Raw genomic sequence first — 22,440 nt, 5'->3', positions numbered from 1 at the left:
AAGAGGAAATTCTTTTTGCAGCAGGTCAGTTTAAAAACAATAAAACAAAAACAATGGACAATAGAAGGCATTAAAAGTGTGAATATCTTACACACAATACAATAAAAAGTAAATGTGATTAAACAATAACTGCAAAAAAATAATAAGATAAGAAGTACGCAGCTGTGCATGGAATCTAGAAGCAGTTTATGGTATGTTTGCATTATTATTTGCTGCAAATGGGATACATTTTAAATATGTTGAATCTGTTGCATAAGGGTTTTAGATTTTTTAAATATATATTTAGTTTGTTTAGAAATGGTTTCAAAGAGTAATAAGATTGCATCCATATCAGAACCTCTTGACTTTGTTCTACATTATACATACAAGAACTTCAGTTCCAATTTAAGAGGTTGTGATATGTAGCACAACAAGCTAGCGAAGCTCTGCAAACAGACAACTTCTCTCCTGAGAGTTACAATTTTATTGCTCTTTGGAGCCATTTCTAAACAAAATAAGGTTACCAAACTCTTGAAGGGTGAAGCAACATGTCACCCAGTGCGGCAGTGTTGCTCAACGATGTGTTTTTAATGTGTTTTTGAACAACAACAGAAGTCTACAGCACAGAGGAATAAGATATATCAGACTTTGGTTACACACACACAATACTTATAAGTGGATCAATTCATTGTTGGTTTGGCTCCGTACATGAGACGGCACTACATGATCGCCCCCACCTATCAGACACTATTGTTCTTCCTGCGGGAGCCAGAAGACTACACGAGACCTCTCCAGTCAGCTGGGTTAATCAGCCAGTTAGCACGCCGCCGTCTCTCATATGGGACACCATATGCATGGATGGACATTTTAACAAGACGCGACGGGGTGACCACTGCATGTCTCCATCTGTGACTCTGTGTGTGTGTGTGTGTGTGTGTGTGTGTGTGTGTGTGTGTGTGTGTGTGTGTGGGTGTGTGTGTGTGTGACTCAATGATTGTGCAAGCAAGACTAGTTTTTGATGACTGGAAAGGTTATTCTTGTTTCCCATTTTTACAGAAGACTTCCCAAGATCCTCTTAACACATCCTCTCCCCCCTCACCCCCCGTTCCCACTGAGCATGTTCCCTTTTTGCGAGGCAGCGATTCTTCATCTCTCTCAACTGACCTTTCACCTATCTCCACTTCTCTTCCCTTCTCTTCCTCCACACCCTGCCCTCGTCGAGACAAGACGTTCCTTAACTCTGGCTGTGAACCCCTCTCATTCTCATCCCTTCCTGTCCACCTTCACCGTCTCTCCTCCACCTCCTCCACTCCATCCTTCCTCTCTCTCTCTCTCTCTCCCCTCGTGTTTTCATGTGACTTTAAAGAACCCAAATTGTTTCTCTGCAAGTTTGCACTGGAGGGCCACGAAAAAGAAGCAGAGAAGTAGTCACTTCGAACTAAAAGGAAATCTATAAAATCCTTGTTGTGATCAGTGTGCATTCACAGTGCTTCATTTGACGATGCATGATCTTATTACAGGAGCTGCTTTGTCAACACACCCTACTTACAAACACACACACACACACAGCTGGGTGGAGACAAGAACGCTCACAGAGAAGGTATAGTATCCTGCTCTGGTAAAAAAGCGTAGGATTGTCCGGAAAAAAGTTGAACTTTTCAACTTTCCAGAATTGTAAAATCCTGTCTGTGAGCAGCTGTGTGATGTTTTAGTGTCTGATAAACCTTTAAACACATTGATCTGTAGCTCCAACTGGACTCTCAAGATAGCATTTCATGCCTAACCGATACCTCAAATGTCATGCCTCCACCAACGCAACCTTTTGCATTGTTTTAACACAGGACCGCTTTGTAACAGGATTAATAAATCAGGCTATTGACATTTTCCTGGACCCTTGATTTAACAGAAAGCAGAAACAGGGTTCAAGAGAGGTTTTTGTAGCAATTCAAGTGAGGATATGACTCAAGTAGATGCTGCTCAGAACGCAGGTAATGTAAGTGACACATCCATACCTGTAGGGGGAGCTAGAGAGATAGTGCATTTGGAGTGTGGGGCATCCCAACAGGTGTGTTTGGGCTGAGCCAGTGAGTACAATACCATCTTTTCCGTAAAAGGTCATAAGCTGCCAGAAAAGATTAAAGTTGTCAGTGAAAACAATGTCTTGTGTCTGGCGAGTAGCTAAAGCGTAACCAGCATTCAAGTCCTACATCCCTCAGTTGGGACGGAGCCAGAGATAAAGATATGTTTCCAAAGTCTTGAATAACATTTCACTTCACCATCTGTGGGCGAAATGCATGTGAAGTAAAACATTTTTACAGCCTACAGTATGAGTCATCTACTATACAATGACTAAATTATTCATCCCACCCACGACAAGAAAAGGCACGGTAAAGTTCGGAGTGAAAACATCAGCTTAAACAACAAAAGAAGGGTTCAACAGAGGCTACACTGCTATTCTCCGCTGAGCCTCATATTATTTGTTCAGCCTTTTGACTCAGTCATTCTAATTAGCTATTACCTGTGCATGCCTGAACATTTGTTAGCATCAGTATTATTCCCTGTTTTAGGTATCTTGTTTGCAACCTCAAACGAAACTAGTTTTTATGACTGTTATTCAGCTTCAATCGGACTGAAAAATATTCCCAGCCCCGAGCTGAATGTTTGACAGAAGTTTGTTACAACCCCAAGAAAGTCATGAAATGTTTAATTCATTATAGTTTGACTCATTTACTGTGGTCTGGGTTTCATTACATTACAAAGCATATCACCCTCGGAGCAATATATTCCCAGATACAACTCATGCAGACAAATGTTCAGTGACTTCTGGATCGATTCTTAAGGACAAACGGATAGCAAATAAAAATGCCTCAACCAGGAATAAACCTGCTTCCAATTAAGGTATTTAACCGACTTATCCTGAATGACATGTTACAATGCATTCAGCAGTTGAAGAGGGAAGTTTCTGTAGATCCTGTAATTGTAAGCAGCCTATATAGAACAAGTGCAACAGGCAACAATTCACTGCTAAACACTAGAAAGAAGAGAGGGGGGTTTTTTTGGATTTTCTTTTTTTTTCCGACCTTTCCTTCCTCCCTTTTCTTCCGCTCTCCGGTTCCCACTATCCAAATGGCCTTACAATGAACAGTCACCTGCTTTTCATTTGGGGGAAAATGCACCCCAGGCATTCCAGTCTCTATCCCCCCCCCCCCCCCCCCCGTGCCCCCCCCCCCCCCCCCCCCCCACCTTCCTAACTCCACTCTCTACATGCATTTCATCTCAGTGAGGTGGATCCCAGGGAGGAGGAAATTACTCAGTCATCCAGAAGTGAAGAGGGGAAAAAATCCCTTCGTTTTCACAAACCATCAGCAGCACTGAGAGAGTAACACAGAGTGATATTTGCATATTAAATGCAAATGATGGTATTTGCATATTAAAATGAAATTTGGTGCAAACATTCACCTGATGAATTGTAATAACTTTGGTGATCAAGATCGGATTTTTAATTTGTCCAATACTTTGGTTTGACATTCACATCAGCCTCTAATGTATTTTGTGTTTGGTGCCAATTAGCGACTGTTAGCATGCTAACATGGTAAAATAAGATGGTGACCACTGTTAACATCCTTCGCGAAAAAAGCACATGTGAAATGTAACCTTTCACATTCACATATCACATATGATGTCATGATTTCACATGTGAACCAAGTTTCACATTTGGAAATGACAAGTGAATATGAACCTTAATGTGAAAAACATACATTCACATGGGAAAATACATGTTTTTAGCTTTACATGTGAACGCAAACTTTTATATGTCTACTAAACAACAGCATGTACAGCCTCATAGAGCTGCTAGCACGGCTGCAGACTCTCGTCTTGTTTAACTTTCTTTTCATCACTAAAGCTGGTAAGGGCCGTTTACGTCATTCCAACCAATTCTTACAAATAAACGATAGAAGCAAAAAGTTTTGATTTTGAAATGGCACCTGTACAGTAACGAGTTAAAGAGGTTGAGCAACAATCCAAAAGTATAGCTTTTTTTTTTCTACTGACATGAATTTTGAAAGTAGCTGCCCAAAAGTTCTGTTAGATTGGTTTAATATGACCCAGATGTTCAATCGCATTCAAGTATGTTACTGTATGTGTTTGTCCGACGAATGCTCGACCACTAACTTCTCAAGTTAGCTAGCGAGCTATCAAAAAGTCTGCAAACAAGGAGTCTGACAAGCTTTTGGAGTCCTGTGCAGTCTGTCCTATGACTGTGTTGTAAATTGAATGAAACATGGGAATATGGAAAATAATTTCCTTCCTTTAATTATGTTTTTCAGGGCATTTTTATGCTTTTATCATACAATAGCAACAGTGGAGAGAGTTGACATGCAACAAAAGTCTGCTGCTGGAATCCAACCGCAGATGTTGTGGTTATGTGTTAAACAGTAGGCTACCAGAAATCCTTTCCATACATTTATTTATTCATGTTCATATAATTTAGAAAGGCTGTGTTTCCATTTTCAATTCTGAAAATACTTAAATGAACCCCCTGAAAAAACAAAGAATGTCAATGTGGTTTTACAAGATGATTTTTATCAGTGGAGGCACATCAGGAAATCTAAAAAAAATTAAAAAAAAATGAATGAAATAAATGTTATTGCGCAAAAACAAATTACACTCTACTTGTAAAAAAGTTTGCAGTGGTTTTGTGATTTGTTTTGTGCAAGAATGCATCCGGGAAAACAGTCTCAGTATCTCCTAATCTTCAGAAAATTACAACACAAATATGTGGTCACATTCCTCAAAGATAAAGACAAAGTACTGAATTAACAGAACAAAGGAATAAGGAAATAACATCCTTGCATTCATGTATAGCGGAAAACATTGTTATATGTAGCTTTAATCTTTTGATATGTCCTGTTTTGATCATTGCTGATATGTTAATCCTTTCTTCATATATCCAATACTTCTTCTTTACTGTTGTACTGTGTTTTTTATGTCTCCAGGTATTGAGTATAATGTAAATTCTTTATCATTATTGTTACACAATTACTTTTTCATTTCCTGACCTGGATTCAGGTATGTGTTTTTAAAATCTTAACAAATCCATATTAAGCAACTCATAAAAGTTCTGTTTCATTTGTTTTGAGTGAAAATCTCGGAATTGCCCAAGATAAGCTTTCCGTTTTAAGAAAATAAAGCTCTGAACTTTCTCTCACAGTATTGTGATATAGCAGCCTATCAAAATAAATTATACATGGGGAACAAAGATGGCTACGAGCCCCAAATAAAAGCAAGACAGATGACCTTCACCAATAGCATTGATTCAGGGTGATAAAGAAGGTTTAATGAAAGACAGCCAAAGTTCATCATCAGAACCGACTGCCAGGGGAAAACAGCACGTGTTCTATATCGAGCTCGGCTGGCAGAGGCTCAGGCGCTTGGAAGAGCGCGATGAAACTAAAACCATAACCCCAAAATGTTCTCTTGGACGGATGGGGATGACATGTTTTGGGGGGATTTTGTTCTTATGATTAGATCTCATCATTTCCTGAAGGGTGCCTCTTCTGGTCTTCCAAACTAGATCACAATCACTTCTGGATTGTTGCCTAAAATACATCAAATCAGGAAAATTCAAATAAATCCAACAGATTACTCGTGGCACTAACAGTAATGCGAGTTAACTTATTGAGTATAAATTAGAAGAATTATACAACTGAAACCCTCAAATGCAAATCCCTGTCGCTTTTGGATAAATGCACAGGCGGCACAGCAGGACGCTGTCAGCACCAGTTCCAATGAGCATTGTCTGGCCTCACACTTGAATGCATAGGTATCCACAGGAGGTCTCAGATCACATCCAGAGTTAGAGGTTATCATGGCATTAACAAGTTCGGTGGGCCTCTTTGATGGGAGCCTTTGAATGGCAGGTTGGAGAAACTGTGCCAAGGAACGATCTCGACCTCCTCATACAATCCAGACCGTACAGCTGGCAAAGTAAAAATAAATAAATCCTCGCTCTCTTATTCTTAATCTCTGCAGTGTGCTTTATCATGATCTCAGAGCTCTCATATTCACTCACGCAAAGACGCACACGCTCAGGTTTCTGGCATCGGATTTAATAAAGTGACATGTATCCTGGGTTTAATCAGTGTTTGTGCTTTGTTGCCATGTAAAAACAGAGTCTTGTTAAAATAATAAGATTTTTACATAAGTTTAATTTGGCTTCTCTGTTCAGTTCTGGCAGTGAAGAAGCAGCAAAGTTTGAGTCTACACGCACATGTAAGGAATGTTTTGGCTTATGATAATGTGCTGCACACATGAGATGTGAAGCATATCCATATAAGGTGGCTTTGAGTACTAAAATAGGTTTCGATAAACAAAATATGAATTATTAAAGTCCCGCTGAAATCAAATCCATCTTTGCCGTGAGAAAAAAAAGTTTTATAAATGTATTAACAGTTTTGTGTTAGTCAGCCAGCTGGAGGAGTGTGTCAGTGTAAACAAACTGCAACAAATTATGGACAGACAATGTGTCGCTAACAGGGATTTTTTAAGAGCAACGACCAAACCAGCATCTAACGGTTCTGAAGTGACATTTGCATGTACATTTACATGCTTAATGTTCTGCAGCTGAGCAGCTAATTAGCTACCTAGCTTGCTAACTGACGTAAGTGTTGTTGTTTTCCCCAGTGACTGTTTGTTCGGTGGCTCGCTCGACACGCTAAGGTGCCAGACATGTGTTCATCTTTGTAAGTCAGATAAGAAGGAGACTTTAGCAGGGAAGCTAATTTGGTTTATTGTTCAGAGTCTGTGGCTCTTGTGTTGTGTAGCAAGATGCTATCAGGCTCAGTGTGACCGCTTGCTCTGATTTGATTTGCTGTATGGAAAAAAGATCTCCAAAAATGTAATCGGATGATGGAACGTTATTTTATCAACTCGGAGGCAACATCATGAAATCAAAGAATTTAAAATATGAATTTATCCTTTGTGGTTTCTGATTGTTTCTTTTCTCAAAGGAGAACACAGGACAAGTGATTGACTGAGCAGATATGTATGCTGTAAAATTGAATTTATTTTCAGTTGGACTTTAATTAAACAGGAAAAAATGTTAGTTTATAGGGCAAAATATACACAGAACACACTTTTTAAAAGATTTTTTTATGTCTGTCACTGGCTGTCGAACAATATGCTTCCATTTTATCGATGCCACTCTCCAAAGGCAGCCATTCAAATCTGCTGCTGGTTTGTATGTTGTGAACTTATTAACAGTTTCTGTACAATTAATCAAGGCCCCTTTAGTCTCACTATGAGCTTTCACTGTAGCAGTGAAATAAAACCAACAAATCAATGAATAAAACAACTTCCTGTACACTCCTCACGGTATATCATCCGGTAAATTGCTGCTGTCAGTCAGCCCGGTGACAACAGCTTGGCTGGCTGCTGTTCTTTCAGCACCTCATGAGCTGCTGCTGACAGGACAGATGGTTCTGCAGTGACGGTCTAACGGAGGTCGGAGACGGTGTGGATTGAATGGATTGGTTGCTTCAGTAGAGCTTACACGCTGCTGACATCTCACTTTTGATGTCAAGCAAATAAAGAAATCCAATTGACTTTAGTGTTATGTCTATGTTCAAAGCTTTCCTGTCCAAACAAGAAGCCAAGCCATCGGCCACTATTGACACAGATCACTATAGGATTACATACCTTTTATGTCATCATATAGGTAATTTGAATCATCTTAAATTGAATATTTATTAATAGCAACGCCACTAAATACTTCAGCAATTAGCAGCCAGAACAGTTAGCAGCAGCAATAATTAAACTGAATAACATATTAAGACATTAAATGACAGTTATTAACTAATTAATTGCAGTTAGCAGCAACTGAAGTCTGCACCTTAATCCCCCTGGCCACTGGGTCACCCTGATAATCAGCTGCTCTAGGTGCCACAAATTACTTCATGTTCCTGCCTAAATCTATGATATAAGCTCCATTTCTCTCACGGGTGTTGGATTAAAACAATGTGTGTTTTCTTTCTTTCTTAACAGTCTGAGATTATTTTTGTACTGCGTCATCGTCAACTGACCGACAAAATTGCAGGAGATTTGTTTTGCAATTTTGTGGTTCCGGTATTGCGGGGGCCCAGGCCCCACAATGAGCTTCCTGTTAGCTCTATCTTAATTACTACCAGGTCCAAACACCTCCCATACTTCAGAGCAAAGTCTGCAGTCAGTCCCCACAGGTTTTTCACCTCTCTAACAGTGACCTTTGACCTTCATTGCTGTCAACAGTCTAGCAGACATTTGTTTGAGTAAGGTCACCTGTATGAATCAAGAACAAATTTAAGCACAGCAGTGAACCAGAGAGGCAGACAAAAGTACAAAATATGTTGTAGAATATATTTTTAACAAAGATGTAGATGAAGCGTAAGACATAATTAGGCAGCCATCCATGTGATGCTTTGCCACAATTGACAATTATGTTGGTTTTTTGCCATTTTAAAGAGTTAATTGCTAAGTACAAAAAAATACAAACTAATTTGAACTTAACTTTTGAATTTATTAAAAAGAAAAGACTGCCATTAATGTGAAATCTGCCCAAATGATGAGATTTCTTGTTTTCCACAGCTGACATTTTGACCTGACGTGACACAGGAGTTAAGTTAATGAGAGATAAATGGACTGTTGAAATGGAAAGAATTGATCCTACAGCACATGATGCATGAAAGTGATCTCTGTATTTCATGCAATCTGCCCAGTAGAACAGATGAGGACTAAGAGAATGCAACAACAAAAAAAACAAAAAGGTAAACAAGCAAAACCAAAAGGGACATTTGTAGTCCATTATCATACTTTAATACAAACAGCTACACTTGAAATTGCTTGTCATTGCAAAAACATTGTCAATATGTCTGCCATTTACAACTGTATGAGCCTGTCCTACATGACACCAGACCAACCAAATCTAAAATAAAGCCTGTCCATTACTTATGTGTGCTGATCTCCTGTTCCACCTCTGACAGAAATAATGTGATGGACATGACTACCAGAGATAAAAGGACACAAGTACTACACTTTCTGGGGGGCAAAGCTGGTTAAAGCTCATCAGAGACATGAAGTATTATTGCACTGAATTAGACACAAAGGTTTGGGGGGTACGATCCTAAATTCATCCTGACTTCAAATCCATACTATTTAGATTTACAGTATTTCATCTGTAGTAAAGTAGAGAGTTCGGGAGAAACTTAGACCACTAAAAAAAAAAAATGTGAACAAACATGACTTTACTGTGGTCTACAAGTCAACATCCATGAACCATTGAGAGCAAAAACTGAAACCCAGTCAGATTTCTGAATCCCGCAAAACTCCCTGCAGGGAAAGCCAGAGGGTCTTGGGAGGTTTAAGGCCAATGTGACCAGTGAAGCATGCAGAAAGCTGGGGGTCTCTTCAAGAACGAAAGGGGTGGGTGGGGGATGACACAAAGCTCAACACCTCTCATAAATCAACTGAGCAAGGGTTAAACTTCCCCTTTTTGTTGTTCGAGATTTTTCAACCAAGTCACCATTGAAAAAAAAAACACATGCAAAGAGAAACACCAAGACAAAATAGCACAAAATTCCCCCGGATGGTAACAACTGAGTGAGCATCATGCTGGAAACCAACTTCATGGTAAATCCATTATAGTGAAAAACATTGGGGCAATGTAAACCCAGATGTTACAATTACAGAAATGTTGCCGTATTTCAAAGGGGCCCCACATGTGGAACTTTTTTTGACTCAAATCAGTGGTAATCTCAGGAACTCGGATTGGGGGGAAACTGAAACTAGTAACAGACCAAGAGAGAAAAAGGAGGGTGGGAAAGGAGATGAGTGCAGGGAGAAAAGAGCTAAAAAAAATAAAAGAAGACAGGTAGAAACAGTGAAAATTAGACCTTTTGAATCTGACGAATTGACTGAAAGTTACTTTTTTAAGTGTCATACACTTAAATCTCTGCTTTCAGAGGCAGAAATTAGAGGTCCGTGTCATTTTGAAACAACAGGTCTCAGGGTTGTCTATTTTCAAGTCAAGACAACTAAAGACCAGTGACCTAACATTCCTAAGATGACACCATTTCCCAGAGCAATCCTTTGGAGACCTGACGTTGAAACTAGATGGACTGTGTGTACGTTAATGGATATCGATCATCCCGAGGAGCTCTTTGAACCCTGACAACTCAGAAGGTTTAGCCAAGGGTCAATATTTGCATCAACGCAACCGTGAGGCGGCGTTGATGAGGCCGTGTTTTCACCTTGTCAGATCAGAAGCACCTGGCTACTGCTGCAGACACCTTTGCCATAGCTTGCAGTTGCCCAGTATGTACTGTCTGCTAATAGTAACACCTGTCTCGTGCAAAAGCCAAACTGTTTTTGAGCACCAACAGTATTTACATGGCCTTTAAACATTCTTTCAGCAATTGGCAGTTAGAGGACATTTTGATTGGTTTCATGTTCCTTTCAAAGAAACCTGATAAAACTCTTCCTAAAACCCTTTTTGGCATTCATTAATTATTCACCACGTTTGGTGGAGGAGCGGCGCTCTTCCGAAGGTCTTCTTTCAAGGCCTGTTGCGCCTTGACATGCTTACTTTGCCCTCCGTCTTTGCCCGGAGCATCTTCTGTTCATTTCCTTTGTCCTTCAAGTTGTTCCTGTCTCTTCCTATATTTTCCTGAGCATTTTTGTTTCCGTTTCTATACTGGAAAAGTCTCTCCTTTATCCGGGACCAAAAAGAGCCAACCTTCCCCTTCAGAGGCCAGGCGAAGGAATAGACCTTGTCTAGATCGTGAAGATAGTCTGTTTCCTGCATCTGTACTTACTCACTCACTCTCACATGCTCATTCTCCCTCTCTCTATCTGTCTTTCCTACCTCTTCATCACTTCATAACAGCTTTTGCAGCTGTACTCACTTTCCCAGCTGCCCAAGGAGTATGTTTATGTCCATACTATGCAAACCTGAGAGGGACGCACAGAAAAAATGACAACGGGAAGGAGAATTGCCAGTAATCTATGCCTAAAACCCTCCACAATCTTGGCATTTCATCATTTTAAAACTTTCTGATCTTTAGTGCTCTTGGCAGGTCTTTTGGTTTTCTGATCAATACATATTGGAAAGGACACTCTCAGAGAAGGTTAACCCTATCTCCTAACCCCAATATGTTAGAATAAGGTTTGCCCAAATTAAGGATGTTTTAGGGCCAAACAAAGACCTGCTATTAACGCAGGGGCTCAGATTGAACCCCGCCCCCTTAAGTGAGCTCACTTTGTCATACAGTGCTCTGATGCAGTCAATCAGTGACCCAGAGCTTAGCTGGGGGGCTTTGAGATTCTTTTACGACCCCCCTTTCACCTCGCCTCCCGCTCCTCAAAAGAAAGAATGGTAATTAACTGATGAAGAGCTCTGTAAGATTATCCAGTCTCCTCGCCAAGAACTCCAGCTCTGCCAGTGGTGTGCAGTCATGTCCCAAAGGACCACTGCAGAATGGGGAAGGATGGATCTCAATAGTCTATTCAACCGCTCTCCTCTTTCATCCTCTATTCAGCTGAAAAAAGAGGAGAGCAGCATGCAATGTTGTATATTTGAGCCAGGAATGTTCTTTCATATCATCACAAATTAGGAAAAGCACTCACAGTGTTTTAAGACAAATGTCGAGACCGCGGTCACAATGCTTTTAGCATGGACACGCACACACACACACACTCACACACACGCACAAACACAGTTCTTCGCTGACCACATCACAGCTTAGAGGGCACACAAGTGCACAAACAACCCCTTACTGTGAGCGGGAATGCGCAGCAGATTGAATTATACAAGAGAAAGCAAAAATAGCTGTGTGTCCCAACCACCTAGAGCGAGACAGAGCGGGACACAGGGAGCAAAGGGAGTGGGGAAAGAGTGAGAAAGAAAGACTAAGGGGGAAAAGAGCAGAAGTCCCATTAAATCCAACTCGGTGTCAGAGCAGACAAGTTTTTAGTGTGGACGTGGAGCCGTGGAGAAAAATGTGTTTCTCAAGGGGGAAAACAACGCTCAGTTTGTCTCATGTTCAAACACCCTCCCGTTCTCTTTCATAATATCTCCCTCATTCACATGTGTCACCTTGCCAAGGCCCCCCGCGGCCGAGGTCCCAACCCTCCACCCAACCCCCGACAAGCAGACCACCCAATAGATTTCCTGACCAGCTTGATCTGATCAGGGTTTCTCAATGGCACCGGTCTGAAGTATCACCTCTCGATTAATCTGGTGCAAAATCACAACAACAAAGGCATTTTGGCTTATTGCATCATCAAGCTGATTGTTACCTCATCCCTCAATTCACTTATGAACTACTTACACACTCATGTTTCCCACTATGGCATATATTGTGCAATTGAGGTCCGCAAAGTTATTAAATTTGCAAACCGCCAATCACATCTTCACATCTTCTAGTTACGCGTAGAGTTCTGATATCCCGTGCTGACAGTTACAAATAACTCATGATCCTGATTAGAAAAATTCCAGTTGAAAAGTTATCTCACCCAGAACATGCAGGACAGACAGACCCAGGTGCGTGCGGGGCCAGCCAGAGCTGTTGGCAGGCTGAGGGAGACAGACGGCATGGTGACGGACAGGAGTGATGCTGCAACTGCTACAGACCAGAGGGCTTCCTTAAGTCTAATCCAGCCAGGAGAAGAGTTGGCCAACGCTGCAAAGCCATGACTATCCTGGATGCACCAGAGCACACACTCTCTCTTTCACGTCGGGGATCCTGCGTTCTCCCTCTTTCTCACTGTCTGACTTGCTTTCTCCTCCTCTGTCTCTCTCCTCTAATTGGATCCTGACTGCCTCTCCTCTCGGCTCACTCTGCCTCTCTTACCCTCTGCCGGGGGAAAGTTTCACAAAGCTTTTTTTTTTTTTTTTTGAGGGGTGGCGGGATGGAGGGGTGGGTGGGTGGAGGGTTGGAGGGTGGGTGGGGGGGGGTCAGGCAGCCCCCACCTCTCCACGGGAGCAAAGGGGGTGGGGGTACTCCACTTATTATCCATCTCTCCTGCCCCTCCTCTCTCTCTCATCCCATCCCACCCTCCCCTCCTCCTCCCTCCCCCCCGTCTTTACCCCTCTAAGTCTCACCCCTTTTAATTTCATTCATTCCTTGATCCCTCCCCCCTCCCTGTGCGTGCACCCCCCCCCCCCCCCCCCCCCTCTCAGCATCCATCGCACTTCACCTCCCCCTCCTTCCATCTCCCTCTTGCAAGGTTTTCCTGTGTAATATTTCATAAAGTCTGTCTCCCTCATATTCACTCTCATGATGAATGTCTGGCATTTCTCCTGACACTGGAAAATGCTTCGGCCAATCAATTTGGAAAATTGAAAAGACACGTGCTATTTAGTTTGTCAGTCCTGACTCAAATCTGTGTACGTGATTCCTACTTATGACACCCACTGTCTGACATTTTTTGTAAAGTTCTTTACTCAGCATTATAAGCTGCAGCCACCTGTAAAATCTGCAGTAGATGATGATGAGCTTTCATGAGTTGGGGGTTCAGGGTTTTAGGTAGCAAAGGTGTCACAGAGTGCCTCTAAAATTTGTAGGTAATAAATCAAAAGACATACCATATGTGTGTGTAATCCATGAAATTAATTGTGAGAACATCAGATTCCAAAATAGGGAATAAGTCAAAGTTTTGTGATAATAATGTCTTAATCTCTCCTCAGTCTTATACGTAAGAGATAACGCTGGCATTAGTCAATATTTTTATTGTTGTCAACAATCCCATGACAACACCAAAGCCAACAAATGGACTAGTCAGTTTTTCGCTTTTTCCACTTCCCTACAATGTCTCTCAGTCTCAAACCCATTTATTCCTGCTAAAGACACACACATTATTGAACACTGGTCACAAATATATAGATTCAGTAATTTTCTTAAACAGCTGGGTGTTGTAGTTTTTTAGCAAACATTACTCATACAGAAGCAAGTAGTGGATTTATTTTCAGCTGCATGTTCGGTGCTCGCTGGTGAGTATTTCTGGAAGCAGGATGGTGTACGTGGAAATGAGTATAAATAAAGTAGAGTGTGTGTGTGTTCATGGTAATGAAGGAACATGTCACCCAGGGATGTGTTTTTAATAGTTTTTAGACAACGATAGAGCTCTATGGTACATATAAGATATATGAGACTTTGGATACAAACAATACTTGTTGATAAGATCAATTTAATGTTCATTTTGGTCTTGTTATGAGATTTGTTGCCAATATGAAAAATATAGAATATCACTAGACTTATCTCTGCAGACCTTTACCATTTTCATTCACACATTCTTTATTCCTCAAAGAGAAAAATAAAAGTAGCCCACCCCCCGTCTTCACCCTTTACATCTTAGAAAACACACAGAGGGGCCAGGAAGCAAAAGCTGCTTCAGTAAGTCCTCACTGCTCATCAATGACCGTGTTAGCCCCATGCGTGACTCTTTATCCCCTTGTGCGGGTATTCCATATAAGCAAGTACTGCAAACTGCCACACAAATGTTACCCAGTGGTGGGCCACACGCACCTGTAAACACTCATGGACCCGTAATTTTGTAAAATACACACAAAGATTCTCTCAAATAAGTGTCCAGGCCCACTGCTTCCCTAAAACATAAACACACCTAATTTAAACTATCAAACTCGCCACATGCATAAACATCCACCAATAACCACCTATTTCTCCCCCATTCTCTCTCTCTCTCTCTCTCTCTCTCTCACACACACACATGCACATCTTTCTCACACACTATACAAATACACAAACCCACCCACACACACAGAGAAACATACAAACACACTCACCCTGTGGCACAGAGGATTAATCCCCTGGTATTTCCTGCAGGCCACCCTTACAGAAGCAAATTCACTAAAGGAGACAATGATAGAGAGAAAACATTTAAACCTAATCCCCCTCGAACCAACAGACAGACACAGACACAACAGACACACACACATCAAGCGAGATGTTTGTCTGAGAAATTGAGAAACTGCTGAGTGAAATCCACAGTGGGACCAGCAGGCAACCCCCCCCAATGTTATGGAATTAAGAAAAAGAAGCAAATCTTAGCATATTGATCAACTGTTACAGCATTAATTGCTCAATCGACGCTGAAGACGCTAAAACAGGCTGATAATTCTCTGTGGGTTTGTCAAGCAAAGCAAACAATTGAGTATAGCAGCTTTACAATGTCTTAAAATGTAACTTTATTTGAATAATTGATATTTCACTTCACACAGGGAAGTGTATACAACTGCTCGGTGCTATTTCGGTGCACTAAGTCACCGAATGACTGTGCATTTGAGTGTTGTCCAGCAGAGCTTAGTGGTACTCAAATAAAAACTTTGCACACTATGTTCTTCTGTTGCATAAAAGGCATCTCCCAGTTCCTTCCAGCACACTCTAGTGTGACAGACTGTGTATGATGCATTATTTATTTCTGATATTAGAATATCTTCTATATATAACATCAGGATTTGCTGCACGGCCGACAAAGAAAGAATGAGAGGAATGATATCAAGTTTTGGCTAAATTTGTAAAAAGAATGTAATGGATTTACATGCAACATAATAAAATGCTTCCTTAAAAATGTTCTTCTTTACTAGATATCTAAAAGAGTACAATGTTTCAAGCCCAGACTGGCTCTCCGTTAGGTACAGAGGCATCATATCGTCTCATGTGTGTCCCTCCTAAAGTCGTGGCTACAACCTCAGTTATAGCACATCTTCAAGCCAGATATAATAAACCCAACATTTTATACAAAACACTAAATCAATATATTGAAAATATCATTATTATATACATTATATAAGTTGTAGAGATACACAAAATCACTGAACAAAATATCAAGATATAAAGTCATGCACAGATGCATAAACGCAATCGCAAAAAAAAAATTAAAAAAACAACTTGGAAATGATCAAAATGAAACTGAAGCTAATCAGAATGAGTCACTTCTTGGGAACATGTTATCTAAATCACCCTGGAAAAGGGAAAAGAAGACAAAATATCTTATGCTCAGTCTTACAAAATTGTTGCAGTTTTATTTTTGCTCTTTTTCCTGACAAAGAGCCAATCTGGGCTTGAAACGTTGTGCTCTTATGATTCTAATATGTAATAAAGAAGAATATATTTGAAGGAGTGTTTTATAGTGTTGTGAGTCTTTGAGAGACACAGTGAGAGCAGCTACAGTTTTTCTGGGGACTCCTGGACGAGAAACAAGTGTTAAAATAGAGAATGTCATGAAAACAATAGCATAGAGCAGTGTGAGATCATTAAAAACTGGATCATGGTTTGATATCATGACTCCACAGACACAATAATCCTGTCATAAAAGTCATTTTTGGCACAATAAAGGCCAATAAATCAACCAAGTACAGCCGCAGCACCCACTGGTGGTCAACGGTCACACTGCCTCCACATTTACAATCATACAGACTTTTGCTCAGAGTTATTAAATATGTTAATAAGAGGGACTGCAGAGGATGAGGGAGTGCATGTGTGTGTTTGTGTGTGTGTGTGAGGGAGCTTGTAATGTAGCAAAGGCATTGTGGGCATATTTCCAAGGCTAATCAGCTCACTCACAGGATTTGTTTTATTACCTCTTTAACCTTGACCATTTCTGCCTTCTTTTGTAAACCAGAGCCAAGAGGGGACAGCGAGGCACTCACACAATTAAGAAGATTAACCAGTATCAGGTCACTGTCCTTGAACCGAGCAAAGATGGGTCAACAAAAGCTGGGAGAGATCAAAGCTGGGCAGCCAGTTACAATTGATTCAGTATTAAAGGCAAAAATAATAATAATTGCATGCAAAAGAAAAACAAAGCAAGTGAGACAGTTTGTCAAAAAATCAAAAGAGGAGGAGAGAAATGTAATATATATACAGATAAACAGATAAAATGTGTCGCAAATAGCTAAGCCGATAGATAGATAGCAGATAAACACAGATAGATAAGGGGAAAGTGAATGTGTAAACAGCAAAGGGGTGTGTTCTGTCATCTTGGCTGACATCCTAGAAGCCGCCATGAGGGGGGGAGTTCACTTGTTGACAGACAGAGGAAGAACACACTCCAGCAGGCCCCCCAACACACACAGACATGCACACACCCTTTCCCACCCCCGTGTCTCCCATCTGTTGAAAACAATACAGACCCTCCCTTGCCCTCCCTTTTGCAGAACACTCACATGTGAGAGCACGTTTTCCCCCTGTTCTCTCTGCTGCGCAACACCGAGAGGAGAGGAGGGATCATCCGCTCAGTACCAGAACACACTGACCCGTGGAAACAACAACGATAATTCTCACATGGTGTGAAGCCTTTTGGGGGTTTTTTTTGGAAGGGGGGGGGGGGGGGGGGGGGGGGGGGGGGGGGGCTTTGAAGAATTGTCATTAGGAAACATGAAAGTGATGATTTGTGGGATCTGTATCATTCACACATGTGCCAGGAGTGTTTCTGAACAGTACGTTCCACAGATCAACTTGCAATCAAACTAGCATGTGTGGCACTACATGATATATATTTCCTCGGAGTTCCCCGTTAAGAACTTTGATATTCTGTCGACCCAACTGGTTTCTGTGTCTGTAAAAAACATGTTGGCTGTGACTATTTATGCCAACTCCTTCCTCTGTTTATTTACGTCATGCTTTTTATGCCAAGAAAGTCAAATGTATGAGGATTGTTCTTTGAGAAAGTGCATAAAAAAAAGCCCATATAAAAATCCTCACACACACAGAAAAATTATAAATACACCAAAATAAACAGAACGTCACATAAATACAGTACAGTGTAGCACAGTACTTTGTTGAATTACTCTCGCTGCAGTGTGCAGGGCGTTCACATCCTGTGGCTTTGACATTTTAACACAATCTCTCAGCAGCTTTCTAAATGGTGCGTGATACACAAATGTGCTATACAACACAATACCCAACAAAGCGGGAGGTAAATGGCCTGAAATGTGAAAAAGAAATGTGACATTGTTTAAAAACAAGTGTATAATGTATCATGATTGTAAAAACTTAAACTACATCAATGTATGAAGTGGCCAAAATATATATTGTGACTGCAATCAGTAACTAAGGTTGAAAAAACTAAGGTTTTTGACCACAACAAAAGGCTTCTGGTAAATTCTAAGAACCTGGACAATGCATTCATCAAATACAAAGCTGCTCTAATCAGTATTTTTATATTGAAAAATATTTGGACTGTATGTGACAGCTGTCCCTCATGATCCCACAAAGAACTATCACTCTCCCTCATTTTAGCTTCTTTCAGCTCATTGTTTTGGTTTTACAGCTCGCAACTTTGTGTTGTCTTCAGCCGCAGCAGGCAGCTGTTTTTAATGAAAAGGCTATAAAACCCACTGTATGTTACAGGCTCAGAACCAAACAGCAAATTGACAAAGGTAGTGATTAGCTGGTGAACACAGTGAAGCATTTAGCAGCTAAAGAGACAGATACTTCCCTCAGGAGCTGGTGGAGACCAAAGCTAGAGCTAAAAGGAGAGTGAATTCTAGAGGTGTTATATAATCAGTTATTGCAGGTTTAAGAATACAATACACAAGTCCTGGAAAATTTTGGGAATAATGTGAAACTTTATTGGGAAAGCATTATTTTTTGGTCAACTTAAACTGAAAGGTCAGAGCACAGGGTCAACAATGAAACTGCATCCCAGGAGCTGGCAGGGATTCAGAATCTGTCTCAAGGACATTTGCTTCAGCAAAACAGGTGCTTATCCTTCTCACTGCACCACCACACAGCCCTGATAAGCCACCGCCGCTCACTAAACAACCACTCAAAGTGACCAGCACTGAGGGCAGCTGAAGGTAAAGTGCTTATTCACCTCATCTCATGGCAACCATCAAAATGCCAGTGGAGGAAAATGCACAACACCAGAGGACGAAGGGACATGCTTAAGAGCCCAAATGTGTCTGTGGTCAGCCCACCAACCATTGGCTAAAAACAGTAACTGCTTTAATTAAAGGTGAGTTTCGTGCGTGCACATGTTAAGTGGAATACTGTGTGCATATTGGGGTGTGTGTATGTGAGTGGATGTGTGCAAGAGGCTGTGCAGTGGCTGCATTTACAAGATTAATGGCTCTGTTCATCAGCACAGACCAGCCATCAGACTCAGGGCCCAAGTCAAACTGGCAATATCCTGGTAAGTCTGCGGTTGTGTGTCCATGTGTGTGCGTCCTATTGTGCTTATCTCTCCAGCTTGTCTCCGTCCTCTGTGCTCATGTCAGGTCCGCCACTGGCACGGGCCATCATACAAGTATTAAATTTATTTCCATTGTCATTTACATCCACAATGCTTTTGGCAACTGCAGATGGAACAGATGTGGGATATTTGGAGATGGGGTCACGCAAAAGATCATTATCACAATGCTTCACACATCCGGCCTCAGCTGCTATAAATCATTAGGTTACAATGCTTTTGTTGATCTAATTGAATAGTGCAATGCGTATGCTACAAAGAGTACTTGAAACTACACTGGAATTGTTGCAGAAATTAGTTAATGATCAATAATGTGAGAAAACAAACACATTTTTTGAAACTGCTCTGTCAGGTAAAGTGGTGATAAATACCAACATTAGCATGCTAACATGCTCGCAATGACATTTGGTTGTTTAGCAGGTATATCATGTTCACCATCTTAGTTTAGCATGCTAGCATGCTAACATTTCTTGATTAGCACTAAACACAAAGTAAACCAGAGGCTGATGGGAAGAACATTAGTTTTGCAGGTATTTGGTAACTTAAAAATATTGAGCAAATGATCATTTTGACCTGATGATGGCGCTAGATCAAAAGTTAAGAGACCATGAAAGTTATTTTGATCCATCAGATGGGGGACATGAATGTCAGTAACAAATTTCACAAGACTCTATCCAAAATAAAATCCACAAATGTCAACCTCATTATGGTGCAAGAAGAAGAGTCAGGGGATTGCCAAAGTCAGTATGAATCTTCCTCTGGGCGCTATTAATAACTGTACCAAATTTCATGGCAATCCATCAAACAGTTGTTGAGATATTTCAGTCTGGACCAAATCTGGTGGAGCAACTGACAGATTGACATTGACCCTCACGCTGCTAGCATGGTTAAAAATATTCTAATTTGTCACAACTGCAGCAGCTATATGTGACATGTTCCTCACAAAAAGCAGCATTTGATTTTTTTTTTTTTTTTTAATTACAAACAGAAAAATCTGGCAAAGTCACTGACAGCAACTTCAAAACCTAAAAACCTCCAATTAATCAAGTTACATCTACAAAGAAAACTGTACCTTGTCTTTGCTTCTCCTCTGTTTCCAAAATGGGAAGATGCAAAAGAAGAAAAATTTTGCCCAACTGAAGACTGTGGCGAGACACCAGCCTAGTCCACCCATCCTCTTCTGTAAACCTCCTCACGTCCTCTACTGTATCACCACTGCTGCTCCTTACTCCTCGTGTTCCCTCCCTCTGTATCTTGTTGTTCAAAAGAAATGCCCAGACTTGCAAAGACCCTAGTAGTTAGTCCTGGAGAGAATCCCGTTATGGTTATTGATCTAATCCAAAAAATGGTTCATTTTTCTTTGGTTTCAGTACCTTCAAGTTCCCTTAAAGTGGAGTTCCTAAATCCTAAATGCATCCTTCCCTCTCTTGCCTCGCATCCTCACAGCATCCCTCTAATTCTCCATCTCTGTCTCTGGATGCTGCAGGTTCTTCCATTCAAAGGGAAAAAGATTAGGAGAAGGGAAGACAGAAGTGGGTGGAGGCGGGGTGGGTCGGGCAGAGCCGTCTGGTAAAGACGGAGGCACTTATAGTGATGGGAAAAGGAGGAGGGTGCGCAATTTAATGTAGAAAAGGGGGGATGGATTGGAGGGAGCAGAAAAAGAACAATATATATAAGATGTGTTGTGTGGAGAAACAGTAAATTCCCAGTGATTAAAATGAAAACTGTAAATACTAATTATGATGCAGGTTCTTTCCAGCAGATGATATGATTACTGCCAATTTTATGCCAAAGGATCAGACAAAAAGATTTGCAAAAGGGAGACAAGGTGAGTGAATGAACAAAGACTGTATGAAAGCAAAACAGAGAAGAGTAAAAAAAGTGAACGTGTTACTCAGTGGAGCATGCTGTCACATGTGTAGCTGTCAGCGAGGCCCTAATGAAGATTGGCAGTCCCAGACCAATCATAAATGACCTCTGACCCTGTATGCATTCTGAGTAATTAACTAGTATTGAGCCTCAGGAACGCATCAGTGACTGGAGACAGCTATTGAACTGCATGTTTATTTTACCTTATTGGATCAAATTGGAAGCCTAATTAAATAAATTGTTCTAACATTGAAAACTACCTCAGCATTAAAGAAGAGAACAAAAAACTGATATTTTTAAAAGCAAGAAAGATCAAGAAGAGCCTGGATTAAAATAACAAAGACAAAACTGAAACTGCAAAATTATTAGAGGGGGTTTACAATGTTAAATTATGTTCATAGCAAAAGGAGGATTGAGCCAGAACATTTGGCTCTATGATCTGGTGAATGAACAAAAAGAGAGTAACCTTGCTCCAGATCTGCCATGTAGCTTCACAGGAAGATCCCTTTTTTTGTTTCCTTTGCGGGGAAATGAAAGAATGAAGCCTCTGACTTTTTGGTGACAACAATGCAAATTAAGCCTTATGTCCTATTTGAGTGTATTCTGAGCTGCTTCCTGGTTTTTTTTTTTTTTGTGATCAACCTTTTCCACAACCTGCTCCAAATCTAAAAATCCCAGCAAGGTGTTGGAAAGTGCAACAGTTATGCTGTAATGGCCAGACTACTCATCCAACTCTTTACAGCTAAGTCTACTCTAATGCAGAGTTGCACAGCTGTATACTGAAAATACAAAGTCTGACAGGTGTAATAGAGGAAAATAAGCTCATCTGTGCACACATATTAATAATTCTTGCTCTCAAATGAACAATATACACATGTGCATTATGTGCACATAGTGTAGCTATACCAGTGTTACCTTACATTGACTGCGGCTGTCACAGCTGTCAATTATGTCACACCCCCTTTTTATACCGTCAAATAACAAATTAAAAACAAACTTGTCAGAAATATTAGCTTTTGGACAAACATCAGCATAATAAGAACTACCTAAAATGACAGAAACCATCTTTGGGAAAAAATGATTTGACATCTACTTTGATTTTTTAGTTTGGCTCATGTCCCATCCGCTAACATAGAGGGGGCGGGACTTATGACCTATACTTCAGCCAGCCACCAGGGGGCGATCAAGATGTTTTGGCTCCACTTTTGGGGAGCTGTCATGACGTCCATATTTATATACAGTCATTCGCCACAGCTGAACTTTATACAAAAGCTCTGCACAAATTTACTTCCCCTCTGCGAGCAATCTACAGATTTTAGTGATTCCACCAAAATTAAATGTTTTAAA

General features: G+C 40.8%; 1 protein-coding gene across 10 annotated transcripts in view; it reads right to left on the bottom strand.

Moving 5' to 3' along the window:
• The window catches only part of tns1b (tensin 1b), a 174,445-nt gene that overhangs the window by 128,648 nt on the left and 23,357 nt on the right, over positions 1–22,440 (bottom strand). The window contains exon 1 of one of the 10 annotated variants that reach the window (XM_042425618.1): positions 12,526–12,702. The exons of the other annotated variants lie outside the window; for them this stretch is intronic. Within the exon in view, the coding sequence (XP_042281552.1) occupies positions 12,526–12,606 (81 nt within the window). The 5' untranslated portion in view covers positions 12,607–12,702. Of the gene's footprint in view, positions 1–12,525; positions 12,703–22,440 lie in introns of those variants that run through there. 10 annotated transcript variants of the gene reach the window in all.

Source organism: Thunnus maccoyii, chromosome 11 (genome assembly GCF_910596095.1).
Source record: "Thunnus maccoyii chromosome 11, fThuMac1.1, whole genome shotgun sequence".
Classification (NCBI taxonomy): domain Eukaryota; kingdom Metazoa; phylum Chordata; class Actinopteri; order Scombriformes; family Scombridae; genus Thunnus; species Thunnus maccoyii.
Note: the sequence above shows the minus strand (reverse complement) of the source record. Positions and strands in the feature narration are given on the sequence as shown.